The sequence below is a fragment of the Trachemys scripta genome, chromosome 2 (assembly GCF_013100865.1).
Source record: "Trachemys scripta elegans isolate TJP31775 chromosome 2, CAS_Tse_1.0, whole genome shotgun sequence".
Taxonomy (NCBI): domain Eukaryota; kingdom Metazoa; phylum Chordata; order Testudines; family Emydidae; genus Trachemys; species Trachemys scripta.
The window spans coordinates 72,457,925-72,481,774 of NC_048299.1; the positions used below are offsets into that span (position 1 = coordinate 72,457,925).

Sequence of the window (23,850 nt, forward strand, 5' to 3'; positions counted from 1 at the left end):
TATCACAAGAGCTCTAAAAATTATATCAAATGATTGTTTTGCAAATATCTGTTCTTCAAATTGATATAAAACACCAGTGTAATCCAGAGCTTCTTTGTGTGTAGCTTGCTTTTAGAAGAGTCTCTATCTGCTGTTACATAATGTCATAAGACATTCGAAGTAGCCAGGGCAGGCTCCAGGCACCAGCATAGCAAGCAGGTGCCTGGGGCGGCCAACGAAGAGGAGGGCGGCATGTCTGGCCGTTCAGCAGCAATGGCGGCAATTCAGCGAAGGACCTGCCACCGAATTGCCGCCAATCACACTTTTGGGGGCGGGGGAGGGGGGCTGCTTGGGGCGGCAGAAACGCTAGAGCTGACCCTGGAAGTTGCTCTAGAAATCAAAACTCCTTTGTCTCGAGTGCCTGCCCTGAACCTCACTGCATAACACAGAACCTTTAAATTGTATCCTCCCCTCCCTGTCAGCAGTTACCAGTCTCCTCTACTATTAATAATGGTCTGAGTTTTTTCCCCCCTCTATGAGTTCAATTGTTCATATATCTGATCTTTTAATAGGGTTGCTACTCCATGGCTTATTCACTGCGTCACTCGAAGTTATTTTATACTAGAGAAAGCCTGAAGTATTGCAGTTTCAGCCAGGCACACAGATGTATCAGATCACATATAATGTATCATTGCAGATATCACAGTGATAGATGCTTTAGTGTGTTATCTATATGTGGTCCATCACAGCCTAGGCTATTTTTGTCCATGTTTGAAAAATGTTGTTAGTGGTTTAATTTCCACACCTAGAGAGATCTATGTAATGTGCTTGCTAAGCTTCTTCCTTCTGTTTTATTATATTCTTGTTATATGCATACATCTTTTGTTTTGATTTTATTTTAGTATCAGACAAAATGGCATGTATTGTACACTGACAACATTTTAATAAAAATGAGGGTGGCATAGATGCAATATTTTGAGTAAAATACAGGTATGATCCCCACTATTTCTACATACAAGTTCTATATATTCATACTTGCAAAGAACAGGTAGATGAGTTTTCATAGTTGCAAAGAGAATTATTGTAATAAGTTAATGGAAATGGAAGAGGAAGTCTTATTTTCACCAGTAGTGCCTATATACTCAGAATGGCCTCAAATTTGAAACAGTATATTGTAATTTGGCCAGTAAATAGCAACTGAAAGTATTCTCCTTTTTATCCCTCAAAGGCTAGTTAATGACACTGCAATCACGTATAATGACTGTCACTTTCATTAAAAGGTATTCGATCTAAAACTGACAAGCTTAATTTATAATTAGCATTGGGATTAAAGTCAGACATTGTGTATAACAGTCATGGTAATAGTAAATTTTGTCAACTCCAGATAATCCACTTTACCAACACATATAAAAGAGGCAAGGAGGGGACTTTGTTACATATTTTAGGAGAGCAATTAACTCTACACTCAGCCAAAAGATTGAGACATCTGGTATGTCAGAACCTGATACTATAAGCCCTACACGTGCAGAACATACACTGCATAGAGAGTAGTCGCAGTAACAAAACACAGAGTACATAGATCTGGTTTAATGTATATGCTCATCATACACAAACACGCTTCAGAAGTCATAACCCAATCCTGCAAACATGGCTAAGTGCAGGGTTTGCTACCGTGACTAACTGCAGTTATAAGCATCAGCCATCCATTAAACTAACCATCATTGCTGGTGTTTTCCACTTGTGTTAAACAGAACTTGGACTAAAATGAGAGGCTTATTGTTTTTAAGTTATCTTTGGTTATATGGTATTGCTTAGATACAATTACAACTGAAGATATTTACAACACTGGGGAATCTAGATTCTTTACCACTGATGACTCGAGCCTTCCCTCTTATTAGAAGGCTTACTGAAATAGGCTGTATCTAAGTATATCAAAACATCACATACTTCCGGTATGATAAACATACAAGATAGATTTTTCCTTTTAAAAATCTGACTACCAACATAATGTATCCAATGGTAAAAAGGGGAAGGGAGAATCCTGGTAATGGGATATTTTTCAGAACAAGATTTGAAGCCTACCTCTCTCCGTACACTTCAGAGCCTGAACTCCAGCCCAAGCCACAACTTCCAAGCACTGTCTACACAGCTATTGTGAACGCACTAGTCTGAGCCCCGCAAGCCCAAGCCTGTGGACCCAAGCTGACAAGCTCACTCCAAAATGCTGTGCCTACATCCTCTATAGGACGCCAAGCAGGTTAGGGAAAGAGCAGCTCACTCAGTCCATCCTTACTATCTCTTCAGTCATTGCCTCAACCCCTGTCGTTCCTCCTCCTACCTTCCATCTAATCTGAGAACAGCTCCTCTGATCCACCACCCCATCCTGAACAAGGCTCAGATTTAGAGCTGGATGTAGGGCAGCTTTGAACATTCAATAACAGGGTGTGTTTTGATTGGTTTAGTAGATGTTCTCTCTATTAAAACGGGCTACAGGTCACAAAAATATCATACCTTTATTTACTTCTAGTAAATTCAGCCCTATGTGAAGTTCTAACATACCAGAGTTATCCCAAAGTAAGTGGTTATTTATCCAAAACCAAGTGCCTACCCACATGACAAGATTAAAGAAGTTGCAATTCTGAATTTTGTTTTAGTTCTCTGCAGAAGCACTTTGATGTGAAGTGTGATCAAGCACAGTATAAAAATAAAATGGCATTTATTATTCAGTTTTATGAAATAGTTACTGCATCTAACTTATCTTTCATATAGTTCTGCTCTTATAATCATCTCACTTATATTATTCCTTTGGGAGATTACTGAAGATGAAATTTTAGTAACCTATAAAATTTCACCACACAAGAGAGAAGACTTGTCAAAATGTCATATCAGATCAAGACTGCCACTGATAAAGATTAACAAATTAACAAAAATGGACTGAACATTTTTTTTACTTGACTAAAGTAGAGTTTATCTGAACTGTCTGTGCCTATGGTACATATTTAGATTAATCAAAACTCAAAAAAAGGCACCATGCATATGCTTTGTGCATACCTGACATAAATGCCATACTTGGGACATATTTTTAAGTTAAGGTAACATACTGCAAATTCCTCCTCCTCAAACAATTCCCTCCCATTTTCAATTGTCTGGGGAAAAAAGATGAGTCTTGCAATGTGCCTGAAGATCATCATTAATATCAGCTGCATCTTTACTTACTTTAAGACTCCAGTATAAATATTTTACTGTCCCCTCAACTTTCCAGGGGTAGGTGTTACAGAAAAGTTCTAGTATACGTACTGCTTTTACTTTAAGAGTTCATTCACTGGTTGCAGTTAGTGTGTCACTTCAGGACTAACTACAGAAAATGCTTCTTTTTGTGCAGACTGCAACATTACTTGATACATTTTCCATGCATCATCCAGAATTCTAGAGAACTGCAAACTACTTTTGTCATACAGATGTAGTTTAAGTGTTGATGCTTTCAAGAAATAGCAAAGTTTACTACCAAAAATGACAACCAGCAAGAAATAGATTTCCATAGCAATAGTAATTTTAAATGTATACAGATATAGGGCTTCTCATTTCAAATGATCCCAAAAAGTGCTATAAAAAAAAAATACAAGGATCACTTAATCCACCACTGAAATGCAGCTACTTTTGGATTAGCATATCAGAGCTGTTCAACAGCACAAAGTAGCACTATGGAATAATTTAAGAAAAATGAAAAATATCACTTGCATTTGAAATTCTGATATGGGAGGATTAGTTGAGCAACAGTTGGCTCAGTTGGAAATTAGACAAGATAATGAGTAAAAGCTTCCTCCATAGCTTAAAATATGTGAAACATCCAATGTCAATCTCACATGACTAGCATTTCCTGTCTCCCAGAACCACTGGTTCTATATTGACTCACAAAGAAGAGTGTAATGTACTAAATCAGGGGTAGGCAACCTTTCAGAAGTGGTGTGCCAAGTCTTCATTTATTCACTTTAATTTGAAGTTTCGCGTGCCGGTAATACACCTTAACATTTTTTAGAAGGTGTCTCTCTAAGTCTATATTATATAACTAAATATTGTTGTATGTAAAGTAAACAAGGTTTTCAAAATGTTTAAGAAGCTTCATTTAAAGTTAAATTAAAATGCTGATCTTATGCCGCCAGCCTGCTCAGCCCGCTTCCAGCCTGGGGTTCTGTTCACCTAGGCCTGCAGCGGGCTGAGCAGGGCCTGTGGCCAGGACGCCGGCTGGCGAGGGGCCGGCCGCCCCGGCCCCGGAGCGGGGGGGGGGGGGGGGGATTCAGGGCAGAGGGTGCAGGGCAGAAGGCTGGGTGTGTGTGGGGGGGTTCAGAGGTCAGGGCAGAGGGGTGGGAGTGTGTGCAGGTACAGCGCAGAAGGCTGGGTGTTGGGGGACTCGAGGTCAGGGCAGAGGGCTGGGGGGGTGTGGAGGTGCAGGGCAGAAGACTGGGTGTTGGGGGTGACTCGAGGTCAGGGCAGAGGGCTGGGGGTGTGGGGGGTGCAGGGCAGAGGGCTGGGGTGCTCGGCTCGTGACGGTGCTCCCTGCCCTGAGCGGCTCATGGCAGGGGGCTGGAAGGGATATGCCTTGTTCCACCCCCTTCCCCAAAGCCCGTCCCTACCTCTCTCTGCCTGCTCTACGGAGCAGCGAGGACGGTGCCGCTCGGCTCTGCTCTGCTCCCCATCCCCCTCTCAAGGGCCATCACCGGCAGGGAGAGGGAGGGGGAGGAGGAGGGGCCGGAATGCACCACGCTGTGGGAAAAAATGGGGGAGAGGGGAAGCTTGGGAAGCCGCTGAGTGGGGCTGGGGGCCGGGACCACCCCCCACACCGCTCTCCCCTGCGGAGGCAAGAGGCAGAAGCTTGGTCCTGCGGCAGCCAAGCTTCCCTCCTCCCCTGCTTCTTCCCCCCAGGCATGGCGCTTTCCGGCCCCTCCGCCCCTCCTCCTCCTCCTCTCACCGGGCAGGCAGCGTGCCACTCAAAATCGGCTCATGTACCATGTTTGGCACATGTGCCATAGGTTGCCGACCCCGTACTAAATTATCCAAACCAGGGGCGGCGGGACTGCCCACATTACCGCGTGGCTACGGTAGCACTGTGACATGGGATGTGTAGTCACGCTTTATCACTGGGGGAGAGCTCTTCCGGCAATAAAAAAATAACCACCCCAATGAGAGATGGTAGCTTTATCGCCGGGAGCACTGTCTATACCGGCGCTTTTCAGTGCTAAAACTTTTGTCGCTCAGGGGGGCGTTTTTTCACACCCCTGAATGACTGACCTTTTAGCGCTGAAAGTGGCAGTGTAGACACAGCCTAAGGCGGCTTCCTGCCCACCCGCTCCACACACTCCGGGAAGCAGCCGGCACGTCCCTGCCAGCCCCAGGGAGGGAGTGGGCGGTCTCAATGCCCTGCCCCTTCCCCGTGTGCCAAGTCGCTGCAGGAGGGGTGTGCGGATCGTTTTTGGGAGCTGACACCACACGAGGTAAACGCTGACCCTCTGACCCCCCTCCTGCACCCCAACCCCCTGCCCCAGCCCAGAGCCCACACCCAGTACCCAAACTCCCTCCCAGAGCCTTAGGCCAGGGGAGAGGGGGGTAGGACTTGGACGTCTTTTGGGCACCACCAAAAATTATCCAAACCTGCCGCCTCTGACCCAAACCATACATTTTGCACATGTCCCCACCTAAATACTCTTCCTTGCCTTATTCTACTTATCATATGGGGTTCTGATGGAGCCACAATACAAACTACTACAACTAGAGACTAAAATACGGTGCCTATGACTGAGTGACACTTTCTTACCAACAGATCAAGGGACAGAGAGGAAATATGGATTTTAAGTTGGCACTCATTAACATTCACAAGCCTTGTGAATAGGAGAGGAAGCAGTAGACGTGATTTATCTTGACTTTAGTAAGGCTTTTGATAGGGTCTCACATGATCTTCTCAAACAAACTAAGAAAATACACCTAGATGGAGCTACTATTAGGTGGGTGTATAACTGGCTGGAAAACCATTCCCAGAAAGTAGTTATCAGTGGTTCAGAGTCAAGCTGGAAGGACAGATTGAGCGGGGTCCCACAAGAATCACTTTTGGATCCGGTTCTGCTCAATATCTTCATCAATGATTTAGATAATGGCATAGAAAGTACACTTCTAAAGTTTGCGGACAATACCAAGCCGGGAGGGGTTGCAAGTGCTTTGGAGGATAGGATTACAATTCAAAATGATCTGGACAAACGGGAGAAATGGTCTGAAGTAAATAGGATGAAATTCAGTAAGGACAAATGCAAAGTACTCCACTTGGGAGGGAACAATCAGTTGCACGCATACAAAATGAGAAATGACTGCCTAGGAAGGAGTACTGCAGAAAGGCATCTGGGGGTCATAGTGAATCACAAGCTAAATATGAGTCAACACTATAACACTGTTGCAAAAAAAGCAAACATAATTTTGGGATGTATTAGCAGGAGTGTTGTAAGTAAGACACGAGAAGTAATTATTTCACTCTACTCCACACTGATTAGGCCTCAACTGGAGTATTGTGCCGAGTTCTGGGTGCCACATTTCAGGAAAGATGTGGACAAACAAAGATATGGAGAAAGTCCAGAGAAGAGCAACAAAAATGACTAAAAAGTCTAGAAAACAGGACATATGAGGAAAAATTGGATTTGTTTAGTCTGGAGAAGAGAAGACTGGGGGGGGGGACACAATAACAGTTTTCAAGTACATAAAAGGTTGTTACAAGGAAACGTGAGAAAAATTGTTCTCCTTAACCTCTGAGTTAAGGTTGGACATTAGAAAAAACTTCCTGTCAGGGTAGTTAAGCAATGGAATAAATTGTCTAGGGAGTTTGTGGAATCTCCTCATTGGAGATTTTTAATGAGCATCTGTCAGGGATGGTCTAGATAATACTTAATCCTGCCATGAGTGCAGGGGACTGGACTAGGTGACCTCTTCAGGTCCCGTCCAGTCCTACAATTCTATGATTAAAATAAATAGATAGCGAATTTAATACCAGTTTCTTAGAGAGTTTTCGATCATTGATTTATTGCTGTATGTTCAGTCTCCTTCCAGTTGTGGAAGGGTTGGTTATATCTATAGGCAGCCCTTTTGTATTATTCTGTGTTTTTAATTTATGGGATTGTGAAACAGAGACCCATTGGTGGCTCACTACTTTGTGTCAGCAACTCTTATTAGGACCGAGAAACACACTACACCTAACATATTGCTGTCACAGTATTTCTCTATAAAGCACGTCAAGTGAGATATCAAATGAAAACCAGTGAGACGTTGATCATTATCATCATTGTGAAATGTATGTATTAACACTGTAAGAAGACTTATGGATACTTCCTGATATTATGTTGTAAAGTCTAACAAGGAAGAATGGACAAAGAGGTCTTCTGCTATTCAACTATCTCTGTCTCTAATGTAAGGCCTGGTCCGCACTAAGTCCCCACTTCGGACTAAGGTACGCAAATTCAGTACCTGAATTCGAAGTACCTTAGTCCGAACTTACCGCGGGTCCAGACGCGGCAGGAAGGCTCCCCCGTCGATGCCGCGTACTCCTCTCGGCGAGCTGGAGTACCGGCGCCGACTGCGAGCACTTCCGGGATCGATCCCAGAACATCGATTGCGTGCCACCGGACCCTCCGGTAAGTGAAGACAAGCCTAAGTTAACCACTGCGAAGCCACTTCACACTTGCAAGTGACGTAAACTGGAAAAACAAGTTTAAAAGGGGGGTGTAAAGGCAGCATGGCACTGGCACCCAGGAACAAGCAGCATGGGAGGACAGTCTTATCTGAGGGTACTCTTCAAAAGGGGATACATTTCAAAGGTTTGCTGGACTACAAGAATCCCCTTTGGTTATCCATTTCACTGACGAACACCCTTTAATACAGAGGGAGGTGGTTCATGAAAAATCTGGATCCTGATTTGATTGAAAATCAGCAAGCTCTGCAAAAGGACTTTGAGGGTGAGAAACTCTCTCAAAGGAGTGTAGCTTGTTAAAGTTACAATGAGTCTTTTAGAAGCGTATTACACTTTTGTTTTATTTGTAAGCATGTTTCCTTTCTGAATACTTACTTGAATCTGTGAATCTCTGTTAATAAACCTTTATTTATAGTGAAAACAAATACATTACAGTGCGATGTTGTTAGAAAGGACCTGATCTTGAGTTGTAACCTTCCAGTGATATGTAAGTCTCTTTGGAGACAGAGGACTTGGTAATTACTATGAGTATCTAGTGATAGGGGCTGGGCACTATAGGGAGGCACTAAAGGATGGCAGAGCTGAGATTGTTTGGGTGGCTAACAGACTGGGGTGACAGGGAACTGATACCCAGTTTAGCACCAGCAAGTCTCTCTCTTGCTGAGGTTGGGGAAAGTATCTGAGAACTAGTGGTACTTAAGTGGAGATAGCCTGCATCCATAATGCAGAGTGGTCATGTTAGCAGCTGACTGAGTTGTTCTAACTCAAATTTTAGCCTGCACCCCCTGATGGACCAGCTATCTTGAGTTAAATCACCACCACACCTGATGATGAGTTTGGGGCAACACCTGAGTTAAAGCTTGTCATCACTGCAAAGTTAAGAGGACAAGTCTCATTGAGCTTCAATGGGACTCATGTCTCTTAAGTTAGTACTTTTGAAAATCCCAGCCTCGGCTGTGTACCCCAAACAAAACTTACTGTAGATATTGATTAGTACTAACTTCATACATTTGAAGTTTGTCATGCCATTCCTCTATTTCTATGCATGTTCTGCTCTTGTGAGCACTCTGCAGGGGATTGAAATTAACAAGCATCATACTGTGAATTACAATTTTGCTGTGGTGTTTAAAAGGAAAATGTACATCGGTTATTGCTTTTCCTTTCCTTAAACCAGAACTGCATCATGCAAAATTGAATGATCCTTACAGAGCAATTTAAAATAGATTGTATGACATTTGCAAAGCAAACCTACTAGCAATACTGTAACTGAATAACACACCATAGTATCATGTTCTAACTTCTATATTCCCTAAACCAGGCCTGCACAACATGCAGCCCAGGGGCCGCATGCGGCCCACGGGGGCTCACTGTGCGGCCCGTGGGGGGTGAGTAGGCAAGCAGCGGGTGAGGGAGGGGGCTGAGGAACAGGGCCGGCACTAGGTTTTTTGCTGCCCCAAGCAAAGAAAATTTTGGCTGCCCCTCCCCACTGCACCCTCCTGCCGCCCCAGCCCTAGGTCACTGGTAACTTGCTCCCAGGGTGGGTCATTCAGCAGGAATTTTGGATGTGCACAGAACACAGACTGGATTGGTTCCCATATGGTTACAGAACTGCAGTGAAGTGGAACAGTTTTCAGCTTGTGTGATTGGAGGATATCTGGATGCATATTATAAGACTGTCCTACGTAAATGAGGAAAAGTTGAGGTGCCTTTATTATTCTTTTGTTCCATTCTTTGTTTCTATGGGAAATTTGCCAATGCAATATCACTGTCTTCCTTTTAAACAAATAAAACTAAAACTTAAAAAAAAAAAAAAAATAATAATAAAAAGCAATGGCTATTGAAAATAGCAATTCCAGTCCTAATAACCACTGGGAAGCATTTCTTGCTCAATTTATTCTACTTTTTCTACAGCAAGTTACAGTGGATCAGTATATTTGATTTGGGAGAAATGAAGTAACAGCTGCCCAAATTGAGCTTGAGCACTCCTGAATTTTGAGGGTGTTCAAATCTGGAAGGCAGGTGCTGGATTCCCTTTCTGAATATTAGCTAAATCTGGAAAAGAAAAGTCAATTTCTGCTTCCTTGGCTCAGAAGTGTAAATCCTCCTACGTGCCTCGTACTGTATCTAAAACTGGCCAATCTAGTAGAGCCTCCCCTCCCTTACTTTTCATTTTAAATTCTAGTGGGATCCACGTACCTGCCTTGCTAGGCTTCAGATAGAGAGATGCAATGTCCATTTAGTCTATCCAATTCTTTCTTTGGGGGAGAGCCTAGGGCTGGGGTGGCAGGAAGTGCGGGTGCGGGGGGGAGGGGGGAGAAGAAGAGCCCAGGACTGGGGCAGCAGGAGGTGCAGGTGGGGGCCAGAACTGAGGTGGCAGGGGGTGCGGGGAGAGCACAGGGCTGGGGCAGCAGGGGGTGGAGCCCAGGGCTGGGGCGGCAGGAGATGCGGGTGGGGGCCAGAGCTGGGGCGGCAGGGGGTGCGGGGAGAGCCAAGGGCTGGGGCGGCAGGGGGTGGGGGCCAGGGCTGGGGTGGCAGGAGATGCGGTTGTGGGGAGAGCCCAGGGCTGGGGCAGCAGGAGGTGCAGGTGGGGGCCAGAGCTGGGGCAGCAGGGGGTGTGGGCGGGGGAGAGTCCAGGGCTGGGGCAACACAGGGATGCGGGGGGGAGCCCAGGGCTGGGATGCGGGGGGCGGCAAAAAACCTAGAGCTGGCTCTGTCCCTACCATTTACAGCAAGCTGCAGCATGAGGTTTCAGTTCCACACTCCTTTCCCCTCCCTTTCCTGTTAATTGCGGCCGAGGGAATACTGGGAAATGTAGTTCTTTCCCTGCTCCAGGGCTGGCTCTATAGGCAGCGAGCTAACCAAGGAACTACAGCTCCCAGGGCTCCCTGTTGGTTCTCAGCTCCCATGCTGGATTCTTGCACCCCTGCAAATTTGCCACCCCAAGCACCTGCTTGCTTTGCTGGTGCCTAGAGCCTGCCCTGCTGAGGAGACAAGGAGGCAGGTAGTGGCGGGGGGTGAGTAGGCGAGCCGGGGGGCTGAGGAAGTGAGCAGGGGGGCAGTGACGGGGGGGGCAGGTGAGCCGGCGGTGGGGGAGGAGGCGGCTGTGGAGGCGGGCAGTGGCAGGGGTGCAGGTGAGCCAGCGGCGGGGGAGGGGAGCGGAGGAGGCAAGTGGACAGGCAGTGGGGGGGGGGCTAGGTGAGCCAGCGGTGGGGAAGGCGAGAGGGTGGGCAATGGCGGAGGGGCAGGTGAGCCGGCGGCTGAGGAGGCAAGTGGGTGGGCAGGGGGGCAGGTGAGCCGGCGGCCGGGGGCTGAGGAGGCGAGCGGCGAGTTGGTGGCTGACCTGTTCTACTGATCTGGTCTGGCTCCCATCCCCTCTCCAAGGGTTGCAGCTGTCTGAAAGTGCCTGCCTTCCACCCTTCCTCATTCACACCTCATTCATTCAACAGAGCAATTGATTACAAAGTGGGGGGGAAGATCTTATTCTACTTCTAGCAAAAAGACAGTTTTCTTTTACCTTAATTATACTACCTTAGGGGCCCGCTATAACATATTAGCGTGGTTCTATACCGCTGTTTCGGTGGGGCGGTGCTAGGGAAGGAGGGTTTGTTTCCGCAGGGTGGGCGGCGCTGGGGGGGGTTGTTTCGGGGCGGCTGGGCAGAGTTGAGGGGGGTGTTTCGGCAGCGCTGCGGGGGTTGTTTCAGGGGGCTGGATGGCGCTGGGGAGGGGTTCAGCACTCAGCTGTTTTCTTTTGAGTAATATGGCCCTTGCTGCTTTACGAGTTGTGCAGGCCTGCCCTAAACAAATGTTTCCTGAAGTCTGGTCCACAAACCAGCAGCTGTCTAAGGAGTGCCTGCTAGCCACATGGTGCTACTCTCCTCTATGTTTCCAGCTGCTAAACTGCACTCAGAAGAAACTAAAGTAAAATTAGGAAAACATGTAATGTACTTTCCCATGTAAGCAATTGCTGCAGATGCCAGGAGGGTGTTATTTGATCAGCAACAAAGGGGAGGTAGTCCACACTATCATGAACAGGAAAGGGAGGTGGGTCCACCAGACAATAACTCTGTTAAGATGAGCTTTGAACAGTTTGAGAGCCCCCTTCCCTAAACTGTGTTCTCTCCTAGAAAAATAAGCAATTTCCTTAGACTTATTTATAATTCAGATAAACTATGTTTTCAGACATGAATATTCATGTATTACTGCTGGGAGCCGAGCAGTCTCTCTGTTTCTTTCTGAATTTTTAATATTAATCTGTATTTTAGATACGATCATCCATGGTCTGTTCACTAATATTATTATATGTTTAAAATGCAATGGACACCCAGTTCCCCTTAAATCAACATTTTAATCTAGAAAATGCACTTGTTTTTCTCCTGTAAATTACTTATTTTATGTAGCTCAGTTTCAATTTTACATTTTCATGAATCAAGAGGGGAGGGTTTTTTAAAAATAGAGGAGAATTTGAACAAGATCAGGATTTATCCACTTGAGGTGGCAAATATAAAAAGCCTACTTTTCTAAAAAGAAATGTAAAATCAAATAATTGAAAACTTAGTATTTAACGCTAGGAAAGGATCAGTAAAGATGCTGGGAAACTGCCCACTATTAACAATTGGAATGAGATTACCGACTCACTTCACAAAGGGTATCCTTCCACTAGAACCTTTAACTAAAGTTAGCTGACTGCTAATTAACTCGGGTTAGCCAACACATTTGTACACCCTAGTCTTGGCACTTCACAAATATTTGTTCCACAACACAAATGGTTTACATTAGGTAGAGGGTAGACAGACAAACTTTTGTGGAGTGTCCAGACTAATGTGTACAAACGTGTTAGATAACTCAAGTTAATTAGCAATCAATTAACTCAAGTTTGAAAAACTAGTGTAGACAAACCCACAGATCACCAAACTATTAACTTGAGCCATAGACAGACCAGATTTGAACCAGCGGCAGAGGTTGGATTCCATATATCATTATCTATCCTCCAAACCAAGTCCCCTCTTCGTAAAAGAAGAAAAATTACATATTATCCCTCAATATTCACTTTACATCTTTCAAGAATTCCACACTTCAATTTGTAAAATGTTAGGAAGCTCAACTTTTTCTTATCTAACTTTGGGAGCAAACAAGACCACCCATTATTCTTTGAAACCAAACAATTTTCAGTGATTTATACTACCACATTGATATGCTGCCTTATAGAAATTATAAATTAATGGAGATATCCCATCTCCTAAAACTGGAAGGGACCTTGCAAGGTCATCGAGTCCAGCCCCCTGCCTTCACTAGCAGGACCAAGTACTGATTTTGCCCCAGATCCCCAAGTGGCCCCCTCAAGGATTGAACTCACAATCCTGGGTTTAGCAGGCCAACGCTCAAACCACTGAGCTATCCCTCCCTCACACAGTATAATCATTTTCATACCCAAGTCTATGTATGGATTAACTTCCCAGCTACTTTCCTAACCTATTAAACCTTTATTATTCCAGCTGTTTAGTAACACACTTCAGACCTCTGAAGTGCCATACATTAACCAAAAGATATGAAGCAATCACAATATCTTCCTATGTTTATTCCCTTTGGAAATCCCTAAATTCCACTGTCCAGTCAATCTATCTCCCTCTCAACACTTACTCATGCTACTTTATCTTAAAGCTGAAAAGCAGGCAGAATAGATACCACTAGCGTGTGTTATTTATGAAAGGCTTTGAGAGAAATGTAAAAAAATGCTATACAAATAGAAGTTGACTGCTGTTATTAATGGATTAATTTTTCATGTTATCCTGTTCTTAACTTACTCCAGTTATATCCAACAATGCTATTTCTTTCCCATTATTATTTACCTTAGAATTACCTTCCGTGTGGTATTTGGCACAGGATCGGAGCTGAGTCACCCAGTATTGTTTTTCCTTTGCATCAGCAGCTAGAACAGAAACAAAAAAAGTGCAAAAATTGTGCATAAGCCAATTGACATTACAGAAAAGGGAATGTTTCCAGCACTTGATAACAGTTTAAAAGTAACTTACCTAAGTGAAATTAAAAGTCTATTTATTGCATGAGGCCTTGTAAAAGTGCACCAGGCTAAACCAATTTAGTTAAATCAGTTACATTTTCTCAGAGACAAAGCCTAAGCCTCAACCTAAGAAGACACTGTGTGACTGAAGAAAGAAAAATAACTAGTTTTCCACAACTAATTCATCCATATGATGCAGTAAAAACTCTTAGTTATTAAAATAGTTACTTTGTGAATTAGATTTATTTTAATTTGCTCCCAAATAAACATCACCCCAAATAATCAATTTAACTATTTTTACTTTGCAATGGAAAAGATGGAGTAAGAAATATTTAATTAAATAATTAGTTTAATATAATATTATTTTGGCAGGTGCTTTTGGGACCTTAAAAAGTTGCCTTTTTTCCTCCTTCATGGTATATAAAGGAAGCCTAAAAAAATAAAAATTGGTGGTTTTTTTAAAGAGGGTTTTTATTATACTAGAAAGTTGTGCCACTTTAAACTATCCCAGTACAACCCACCCGTAGTGTGGATGCAGTTATCTCTGTGTAAACGTTCTTTATATTGGTACAGCTATTCCCATATGGGAAGGGGAATACATGTACTGAAAGAAACCGCCTTTACACCAGGATAATTATCCACACTAGGGTCTGCAACAGTATAACTATTTGGGTAAAAAGTAAAATAAATGAATTGTATCCCTAACCAAAAGTTAGACCAGTAAAACTTTCAAGTTTAGATCCAGCCTTAGATATATCAAGAATGTAAAGTTGGTTTTGTGTAGTTTTTCTGGAAGACTGTTGGGTGTCAGAAGCTGTGAATACTTAACCATTACATTGAAGTGCACAAGGATGTTGAATCTTTAATAGTCTTCCTCCACTCACATGTTAATCAATCACTGAAGTTAAGTAAGTTTTACCAACCTCCCTCCCAAAAAAAATTTTAAGTAAATTCAATTCAGTAAGAGTTTTATACTCTGACTAAAAATCTCTAAAAACCCTAACATGCTGCCTTGATGCACTGAAAAGCAGCATAAAAGGGCACAAGCTCAATTTTTCTCCCCTTTGCACATCACCTTTAAAATTATTGGAAAACAGTGTTTGCAATTTATACCAGTACGCATTCTATAAGAGAGTATTAAATGTATAATTCAGTTATGATGCATCAACTACTAAAAATTCTTATTAGCAAACCACTTTGAATCATCATTAAATGCCATATCAACATTAAGAACACAAATACAAAATTACACGTACTGCTGAATCTCAGATTAATGGTAATTCAAATTATCAAATTAATTTTAATGATAAGGGAACAGAAGAGGGAATATTTTATTAAATTTCTCATCAGCTATGTTGCCAGTATAACAATTCAGTAATAAGCAGCATGCTGCTGTGCGTAATCTTGTAAATCTCAGTCAGTAGGCAGAGCACTGTAGAAGTTATGAGAACACTATTCGTAACTGTTCAAAAACTAAGCTCCTTGACAGAAAATCCCTTGTCTATGCAATTTAAATATTGTGTTCAAATCTTTATGCCTCTTCATTAGGGTTTCTGTTTGCTTTACAGTAAATTCTAAAATATGATGGCTAGCTAGTTTGTGGTTAAATTGTTAAATCTAGCCTAACCCTCACCACAATTTTTTTTTCTTTTTTAAATACAAGTATATTGGACTGAGATTTGTCACACATCAAGCCAACCAACAATATTGCACCATCCCTACTATGCCACGGTTATGACACCATAACAGTAGATTGTATAATTTCCTACGGCAATGTACAAAATTGCAGGTTATTTTTCCACTGTATTGTCTAGCATGCAGTAAGGTAGCCATAATCAACATAACTTCAACTTGATTTTTTGTCATAATTGTGAAAGAAGGTAAAGACGAAAAAAGTTACAAGAATGGGAGGAAAGGCTAGTCTTATATAAGCATGTTTAAGAAGTAGCTAGTAGATTACTATACCTCTCAGTTTATATATCTCTCCATTAGCAAAGTATACTACCAACATGTGTGGCACTTCGTCACTGAGAGAGATTATAGCTCCAGCTAAAGACAGGGCTCCTCGTGGCTTCTGGTTTTTACTTTGTTCATTCACAAAATACTGCAGAATCCCAGTCTCAAAATCCAGCACAAAGTACCTGTTCAAAGAAATCACAATTGTATAGTTTTTCTTTCAAAGAATTTTTCACGCAGCTACTGAAAAACAAACATGGGTTAAATTTAATTTAAATTTCACAGAAATGTTAAACAAGGAGGAAAACTTTTTTTGTTATATAGTATCCTGTACCCTTGAGGATAAATGTATCAAAACAATACCTTTATTTCAGTTTGGTGATAATACAGAAGACTCCAGGTTCAATGAATGGACATGGGAAAAGGTGTTTCTAATTGAACGTGATCTTTAAAGAAAGTCACCCCCCTCCACTCATACAGATTTCACTGAAACATCCCAAATGTGGTGCCCTGTCAAATATATCTATGTGCCAAAAATGGAAAGCTAGGTGAGTATGACATTTTATGCCTGTCACTTCTGGGTTTGTGACAAGCCCCTGTGCCTGGCAAGGCACTTACTACTTTTATGACATCATCTGTCCAGATACCCAGAGACACCTCTGCAGCCACCTGAATCCACTTGCACTGTATGCGAAAGGGTGGGCCTTATTTGCCTAATTATACATGCAAATATGACCCTCTCATTTCTCTCAATACTTTTTAAAAAAGGAAATATGCAAATACTTTTGTACAGGGTTGCGCAGAACACAAGATATTACAAAATATAATCAGAAGGGAAAATATCACATAAGTCCCATTATGGCTGGGATTTTCAAAGCTGGTCTAAGGGATATAGACATCCATTAGAAATTAAAGTAGGAAGTACAGAAACCAGCCTGTAGGATTGCAGTTGATGGGGGCTTAGGGAGGGGAATCTTCAAGTCAGCAAATCTATCACTTTGCCAATAAAATTCCAATAGCAGGGGGAAACCCATCCATCCAGATATTCAAATAACTAATAGTAGGCAGGTGTCAGTCCCAGTGAAAATCCATCTGGATAACAGTCACTGATTCAGAGAGTCATCAAGATATAAAGGATGAAAGCAAAGTCTTATGTGACCAAATGAAAAGAGTTTGCTTAAAGCAGTACTACCTGAGGTAAGCACTTTATTTGAAGCTTACATTTTAAGATTGGTGAAACAGTCAACAGTCCACTTTAGCCATCTCAAACTGAGTTACTCTAGCCCAGCACTCAAGAGCTGGAAGCACAAAGCATTTCTACTAATCCATCTTAGAACTGTAGAAATCTTGATGCATATAAATCCATCTTTAAATCATGTACACTGAACCAAGTCTTCAATAATGTATAACCTTTGCCAAAGTAGTTGAAAATTCTGTCCTATTTCAGGAAAAATGGTCTATTAAACACAGCAGATAAGACAGAAGATCTTACGCAGATGCAGGTGGCCTCTTATAGCACCTAATAACATGTGGATAATGACACTAAAGTAAGCATTTGGCAGGGCATTATTTGTTGTTGTCCTTCTGGATCAAACATTTAATATGGGAACAAAGAACAGTTTCATATTGCTATGCACAGATTCACGTCAGTTGCAAAGTGCTGTTAGTGATTTACAGTTCTGCAGCTCGTCTGTAAAACTGCAACTTGCCTTCAAAACAAAATAATAACCTGGGTGTCATCTTTGACTCAGCCCTATCTCTAGACCCACACATCCAGACTGTCTCTAAATCTTGCCACTGCTTCCTACACATTATTTCCAGCATTGCCCTGTCTGTCTAGGCTTTCGAAATTCTTGTCCAAGTCTTTATCTCACATTTCAACTAACAAACTTCACCTCTCTGGCACAATTGCTGCAGTCTCAGGCTGGTCAAGTCCACTCAAAGCTGCTGGTAGGACAATCTTCCTGACTCGTTCTAACCGCTTTGTTCCCCACTTTGCATGCCTCTACACTCTCCCTTGCATCAAACACAAGGATCTTGTCCTCACCTTTAAGGTCCTTTATACTTTAAACCTACTCTTCCAAAACATTTTTACTTTAACAGAGAAAAAATGAGGTTAATGGTGCAATGAAGACCCCAACCTCAATCACCCACTTCCTCTGACACATGCCTCTATGCTTTTTGCTATGGGAAAAACTGCCCATCAAATTGGTAGAACCACTACTTTCATCTCCCTTCAAATACCTCTGCTTACAAAAAAAAAAAAAAAAAAAAACCTTAACTACTGAGATAATGACTAGGGAGGTGATGAGCTGAATCCCCACACAACCACCACTATTTGGCTGTTTCATCTCTCTGTCACATCTGGTCATAAACTTACAATTCTGAGCTCTCAGGGGCAAATATTGTCTGTGTGTTACTTGTTTGTATGACGGATATCTATGCACAATGGGATACTCATCTCTGACTAGGGCCCCCAACTGCTACAATATTAAAATAAAATAACTGATAAGTACGTTAAATCTAGCAAAGAACACTATTTAATAGCCTACTGAATTCAGTGGACCAGGAAAAGGGGGGGTGGGGCGGGAGAACAGAATACTATTAGCGAGGGCTTTGATCTGACATTTTAATCCATTTGTGCCTGTAAGGCAGTGACCAAGCATTCTACCATTTTCACAAGTCAAATACAGTTTTACAAACTTAATGTTACCAGCTCACCTATTTATAATAAAATATTAATATTTAGGCTGGACTTTCCAAAGGAGCCCATGCAAATTAAGTGCCAAACTTTGACTGAAATTCAATAACAGCTGGGGATTTTAACTCACACAGGCTCCTTTGGAAAGCCCAGCCACAACTTTTACATTTTCGTATTACATCTCTATAGATAAAGGTCATACAGGGGTTTGGAACATGCAGCTTTCCATCCTGTATAACTTCCACCCCATTTAGTCAAGTATAGAGTTTTGCGTATCTCTTTCCTCAAATTGGCTTAACACTTATTCCAAAGCAACAGCCAGAAATTTCAAGTTATTTTAAATAAATCAGTAATTTTTATCTTTCAGTAAGAAAAAAAAACACAACAGCAAAAATAAGCAGTATAAATCATATCCTGTTTGGACAAGAGCTTTCACAGGGTAAAGTCTGCAATAGGCATCTTGACTTGACAGGGAGACCATCAGACTGAAATTTAGACAATTTCAAAAGGAAAGATAAAATTACTTGCATGTATTATACTAGTCCATAAGTCTCCCGGTCAATCTCTGATTTTGAATCCTGTTTTCCTACTTTTAAAACATTTTTCCCTCTTCCTTGTTGATGTGTGAAAATTTTACAGAAATGAGAGAGCTGACTCACCAACTATATAGGAAACGACATGAAAAGGGTAATAAAAATACACTGTAAAATCCACAAAGTAAACAAAACTGAAAGATTAAAGAAAGTATTTTCTCTAATCTTTGTCCAGTGTAGTAATTTTAGGAATTTACCTGTTAAATAAACAGGGTACAAAAAAGTTTCTAAATCATCTTGATCTGAGTGCATCTGTCCAGCAGTCCAACTGACAGTCTCTTTCAGTTTGTTTTCATGACATCATTTATTTATCTAATTAAATAAATTGTTCTCATGAAAGCCGTCCTGGGCTTGAGATCTTATTTACATTGTTTCCATCCCTTTGATGTTCAGCTGTGAACACACTTACCACCATTTTAGACAGGTCATCCTTTTGGTCAGCGTATAGTACATTTCGCATCTTACGCCACCTTTAAGAAAGGTTATCATTGTCTCCCCTTTCCCACACAAATTACCATTATATCTAATTCAGGAAAGATCCATAATTCAACAAACACTCTTTCCATTTCTTTCTAATCAACATGTAATTTTTGAAAGCGTTCCTGTAAACCAGGATAAGAAATGTGTAAGACAAAATATACCCTGTGCATACACAACTTCAGATAACACCAATCAGAAAGTTTTCATTTGTCTGGCATCTACTTTGGTATTAGGGTGATGTCTACCCTACAAGCGCTACGGAGGCAGCAACACCACTTTAGCCCTGTAGTGTAGACACTACAATGTCGGAAGTGATTTTTCCATCACTGTAGTAAACCCACCTCCTTGAGAGACAGTAGCTAGGTCAACAGAAGAAGTCTATTGACCTAGATACATCATGTAGGCGTTAGGTCAATCTAACTATGTCACAGAAGGTGTGAAATTTGTCACAGCCCTGAGTGGTGTAACTAGGTTGAAGTAAGTTTTAAGTGTAGATCTGGCCTACCTTTAAAGTGCAGGAGGAACAGGAAAGGATTAGATTTCTACCTTCCACAAGTAAAAACAAAATGAATATACAAAACAGTGGAGAAGAAGAGAAGGAATGGACATCTATCACATACATTTTTGGAAATTGTTATAAAAGAAAAGAAAAATGTACAGGGGAAATCTCCCCTTTGAGTTCTGGAAGTCATTTAATCAGAATATTACAAACTATACAAAAAGAATTCTGGTGCCAACTTCTTTACATCTATTTAATCTTCAGATCTTTTTCTCTCTTTACATTTTATTGTCATTCCTTTCACACAATATACATTTATCCAACAATGATACATGACTCTAGATTTCTATATTTAGTTTTAAAGATCAATACTTATGAAAATTTTACCATATCCTTCAGAAACTGCCCTGGTGGGGATAATAGGGAAAATTACATAATACTAAACACTTACAATAGAAAGACACACACAAGACACATTAACTTAACAACAGCACCATTAACCGATGTCTCCCAATTGACAACATGGTCATATAGGATGGATTGTGTTATGAACGTTCATTAAAAAGAGTGACTAAAAGCAAATTAAAATGTTATTGCTTTGGCACTGGTAAAGCTGATTAAGCACCACTCTAAGCAGAAAAGTGAAGTTATATAACAAATATCCCAATAATTGTTTATATTTGATGTATCTTGGTCCAATATGAATTAATTCAATCTGTTTTCATGATCAAAATGATTGGTCATCTAAACCTACATTACATAATGCATATGAGGTAAAGCCAGTGTACATTACTACTGTTAGATATGATAGGATATGTTTCTGTTCAAACATTAAATCTGTCACCATCCATAACTGTTTAACGAGTGTTTGTTTGAGTACATCAGCCAGGTCCAAAACAGACACATTACTGATGCTATAAACAACGTTAAACACTCTGCCCTCCTTAATGAAAAAAATTATTGTTGATTGTTTTCTGACATTTCTAGTAAAAAACAAAGTAAATTAATCAGAAGCTTGACTTTTTATAAAAGTAATTCATGATCTCATCAATACCACTGAATCATTACAATGAACTTATTAATTTACCTATCATATTCCAAACTCTTCTGCTTTACCTTAGAAAAATCTCCGAAATGTACCTATTTAACAACTGATCCTCTCCACTCATTCTAATACGCTTGACTTCTATCTGTTGCATACATTCATCTCAACAGTATTCAAAGCAAACAAACACCATACAATATGAAATATGGCCATATTTCATTCTATTGTCGGGGAAAAGCAAAGAATTAAAAAAGGTTTAGTCATTCAAACTACAGCCAATTCTTTCATATGGATTTTGTGGACTTATTACTATGAGAATTTACTGCTGTAGACACAGGATGATTTACATATTTATATTCTTCAATTAAAAGATTTAATTGGAAAAATGTTTTTAGATTTTATGGCTTATTAGGAGAGTTATGCCCAGGTTTTATACAATGTCTAACTGAACTACAATACTTGGGTATCTTCAGTCTAAGTCATTTTTCTTGCCGGGGGCAAATACATTGACATACAAGTCTTGGATCACTGCAGTTTTCCAGTCTGCCAAATATTTAACCCATCGGAATAGCAGAGTTATACAATATTGGCATCTGTGATAGAAATGGGCAATTTATTAATTACTTCAATAATCTCAAAATAATTAATACACTTTTTATCATTTGGTATCCTCCTAACTCATTTACTATTTCTGACCAGAGGCAATACATTACCCAGTGCTACAACAGGAAAACAGCAGCTCTGAATTTTTCAGTGGCCTTCTTCTCGATTGATGTTCTGTTGATTCCTCCACCCAAGTTCTCTTCATTTAAAATCTGTTCTTCAGATAAGTGTTTTCCCAAGTCACTGACAAAATATACTGCAGAATACTCTTTTAATTTTGCTTTACCAGAAAAGTGAAATTTGTTCAGACTACTAATGTCTCTTGTTTTGGTGCAACACAACCAAGCCTTCACTCAGTAATTATAGATCATCCATAATAGAATTGCACACTCCAGCATTTGCCAGACAAGTTTGGTAAGTAGTAACTCTCACATGTCTACTAAGACGGTCACATTGTCCTAGTTTATTGTTCAAGACAACCTATACACTACGCTAGAACTTCAGAATTCAATTAGGTAAATATCCATGTGTATATTTTGTTGACCAAGACGTCACTTTCACAAGAAAGGCTGGGGGAAAAAAATCAGATTTATTTTATTTATTTGTTTTTAAAAAGAGTATTATATGCTTGGTCTACATTTAAAAGTTACACCAGTAGAGCTATGTCAGTTGGGTGTGATTTTTTTTTTTTTTAATATCACCATAGCTATGCTGGTATAAAGCCCTAGTATAAACGCAATTATATCAGCAAAGAAGTCCTTTTGCTGGTACAGCTTATTTCTCTTGGGGAACTGGTATAAACTATATCAGCAAAAGAATTTTTTTTTTTTTTAATCAGTTTAAGCCATGCCTATGCTAGGAGTATTTGCTGGTATAGCTATACCAGCAAACCCTTTCTAACGTAGATAAGACCACAGAATCAGTGACACACAACATGGAACACCTCTTCAGATTTACTTTTTTGTATAGAGACCTGTAATGATGCGCACTCACTCTCATGAGCATCCCCTTGGCTAAGTGCACCCGCCTGCACTCACTCACTCTCAGTTTGTCCCTGCACGGGATAGAGCAGTGCCCAGGGCTCCCTCCCTGGAGACAATGTTTTTGCCCTCTTGGGCTTCCTGGCTACAGCTCTCCAACTGGGACACTATAGCTCAATTCCCCCTTTGGGGTGCCTCACTGTCCAGGCCACATCCCACCTGGGGCTAATAGGTGGAGGGAGGATCCTGGGCCGGCCCACTACTCTGGGTCCCGGTCCAGGGACCCTGTAGATAGCAACCTCTACTGTGTCCCTTTATGTTGCACGACTTCTCGAATTCCCTGGGCCACTTCCCCCCGCAGCCCCACACCGTCTTTGCCCCTACCGCAAGGCCTTGTCCTAATGGAGTCTCAACAACCAGCTCAGAGCTCCTTCTGGCTCTCCCCGGCTTCTGGCAGTGCTGTCCTGTCCGGGATTCTGCAGCTCCGTCAGCCAGCCACACACGATCCACACTCCTCAGCTCCAGCAAGGAACTGAACCCCCTCTGGCCCTGCAGCTCTTCTTACACTAGGCTGCTGGGCCATGGGCAGCAGGTGAACCGTGGGCTTAGGGAGGCTAGCCTGGAGCCGGCCCACTCCTTCTGCCCAGGGCCCCCCACCTCCTGCCCCATTCTCTCACCGGAACCCAGAGGGGTCCCTCCCCAGCCCCAGAGCACCCAGCGGGCAGACAGCTGAGCATAGGGTGACCAGACGTCCCGATTTTATCGGGACAGTCCCGATATTTCCTTGTTTGTCCCGCGTCCCGACCGACATGCGGTCGGGACACTGGACAAACAAGGAAATGCCCAGGAGCCTGGAAGTGCTCGCACCCCCCCCCGCCCCCTCCTCCCCCGATTGGCTCCCTCCCCGAATCCACGCCTCTTCCCCGGGCTCACCATTCCCCCTCCCTCCACAAGCGCTGGAGGGAGGCCCGGGAGACGCAGGGGAAGCGCGGGGCCGGGGTGAGTAACAGTCCGGCCTGGTCCCCAGCAGGCAGGACTCAGTTGGGTGGTTGGGAGAGGAGGGGGGCGGCCCGCGGTGCCAGGCGGCGGCTGTTGTTGTCCCCCCGGGCAGCGGGACTCGGGAGCAGCCGCTGCTGCAGCTCCCACTGCCGCGGGGGAGGAAGCGGCCATGGCGCTCCGCGGCTGCGGCGCCTCCGAACCCCCCGAGCCGGGGCCTGCTGCGGGGACCCAGCAGCGCATACGCTGGGCCCAGCCCCTGGCCAGTCGCGTCTGGGCTGC

At 42.4% G+C, this 23,850-nt stretch overlaps 1 protein-coding gene across 1 annotated transcript in view; it reads right to left on the bottom strand.

Moving 5' to 3' along the window:
• Positions 1 to 23,850, bottom strand: part of OSBPL10 (oxysterol binding protein like 10) — a gene marked incomplete in the record, with an annotated part of 178,161 nt that overhangs the window by 106,806 nt on the left and 47,505 nt on the right. The window contains 2 exon segments of the mRNA XM_034760842.1: positions 13,546 to 13,625; positions 15,681 to 15,856. Coding sequence (XP_034616733.1) covers positions 13,546 to 13,625; positions 15,681 to 15,856 — 256 coding nt within the window.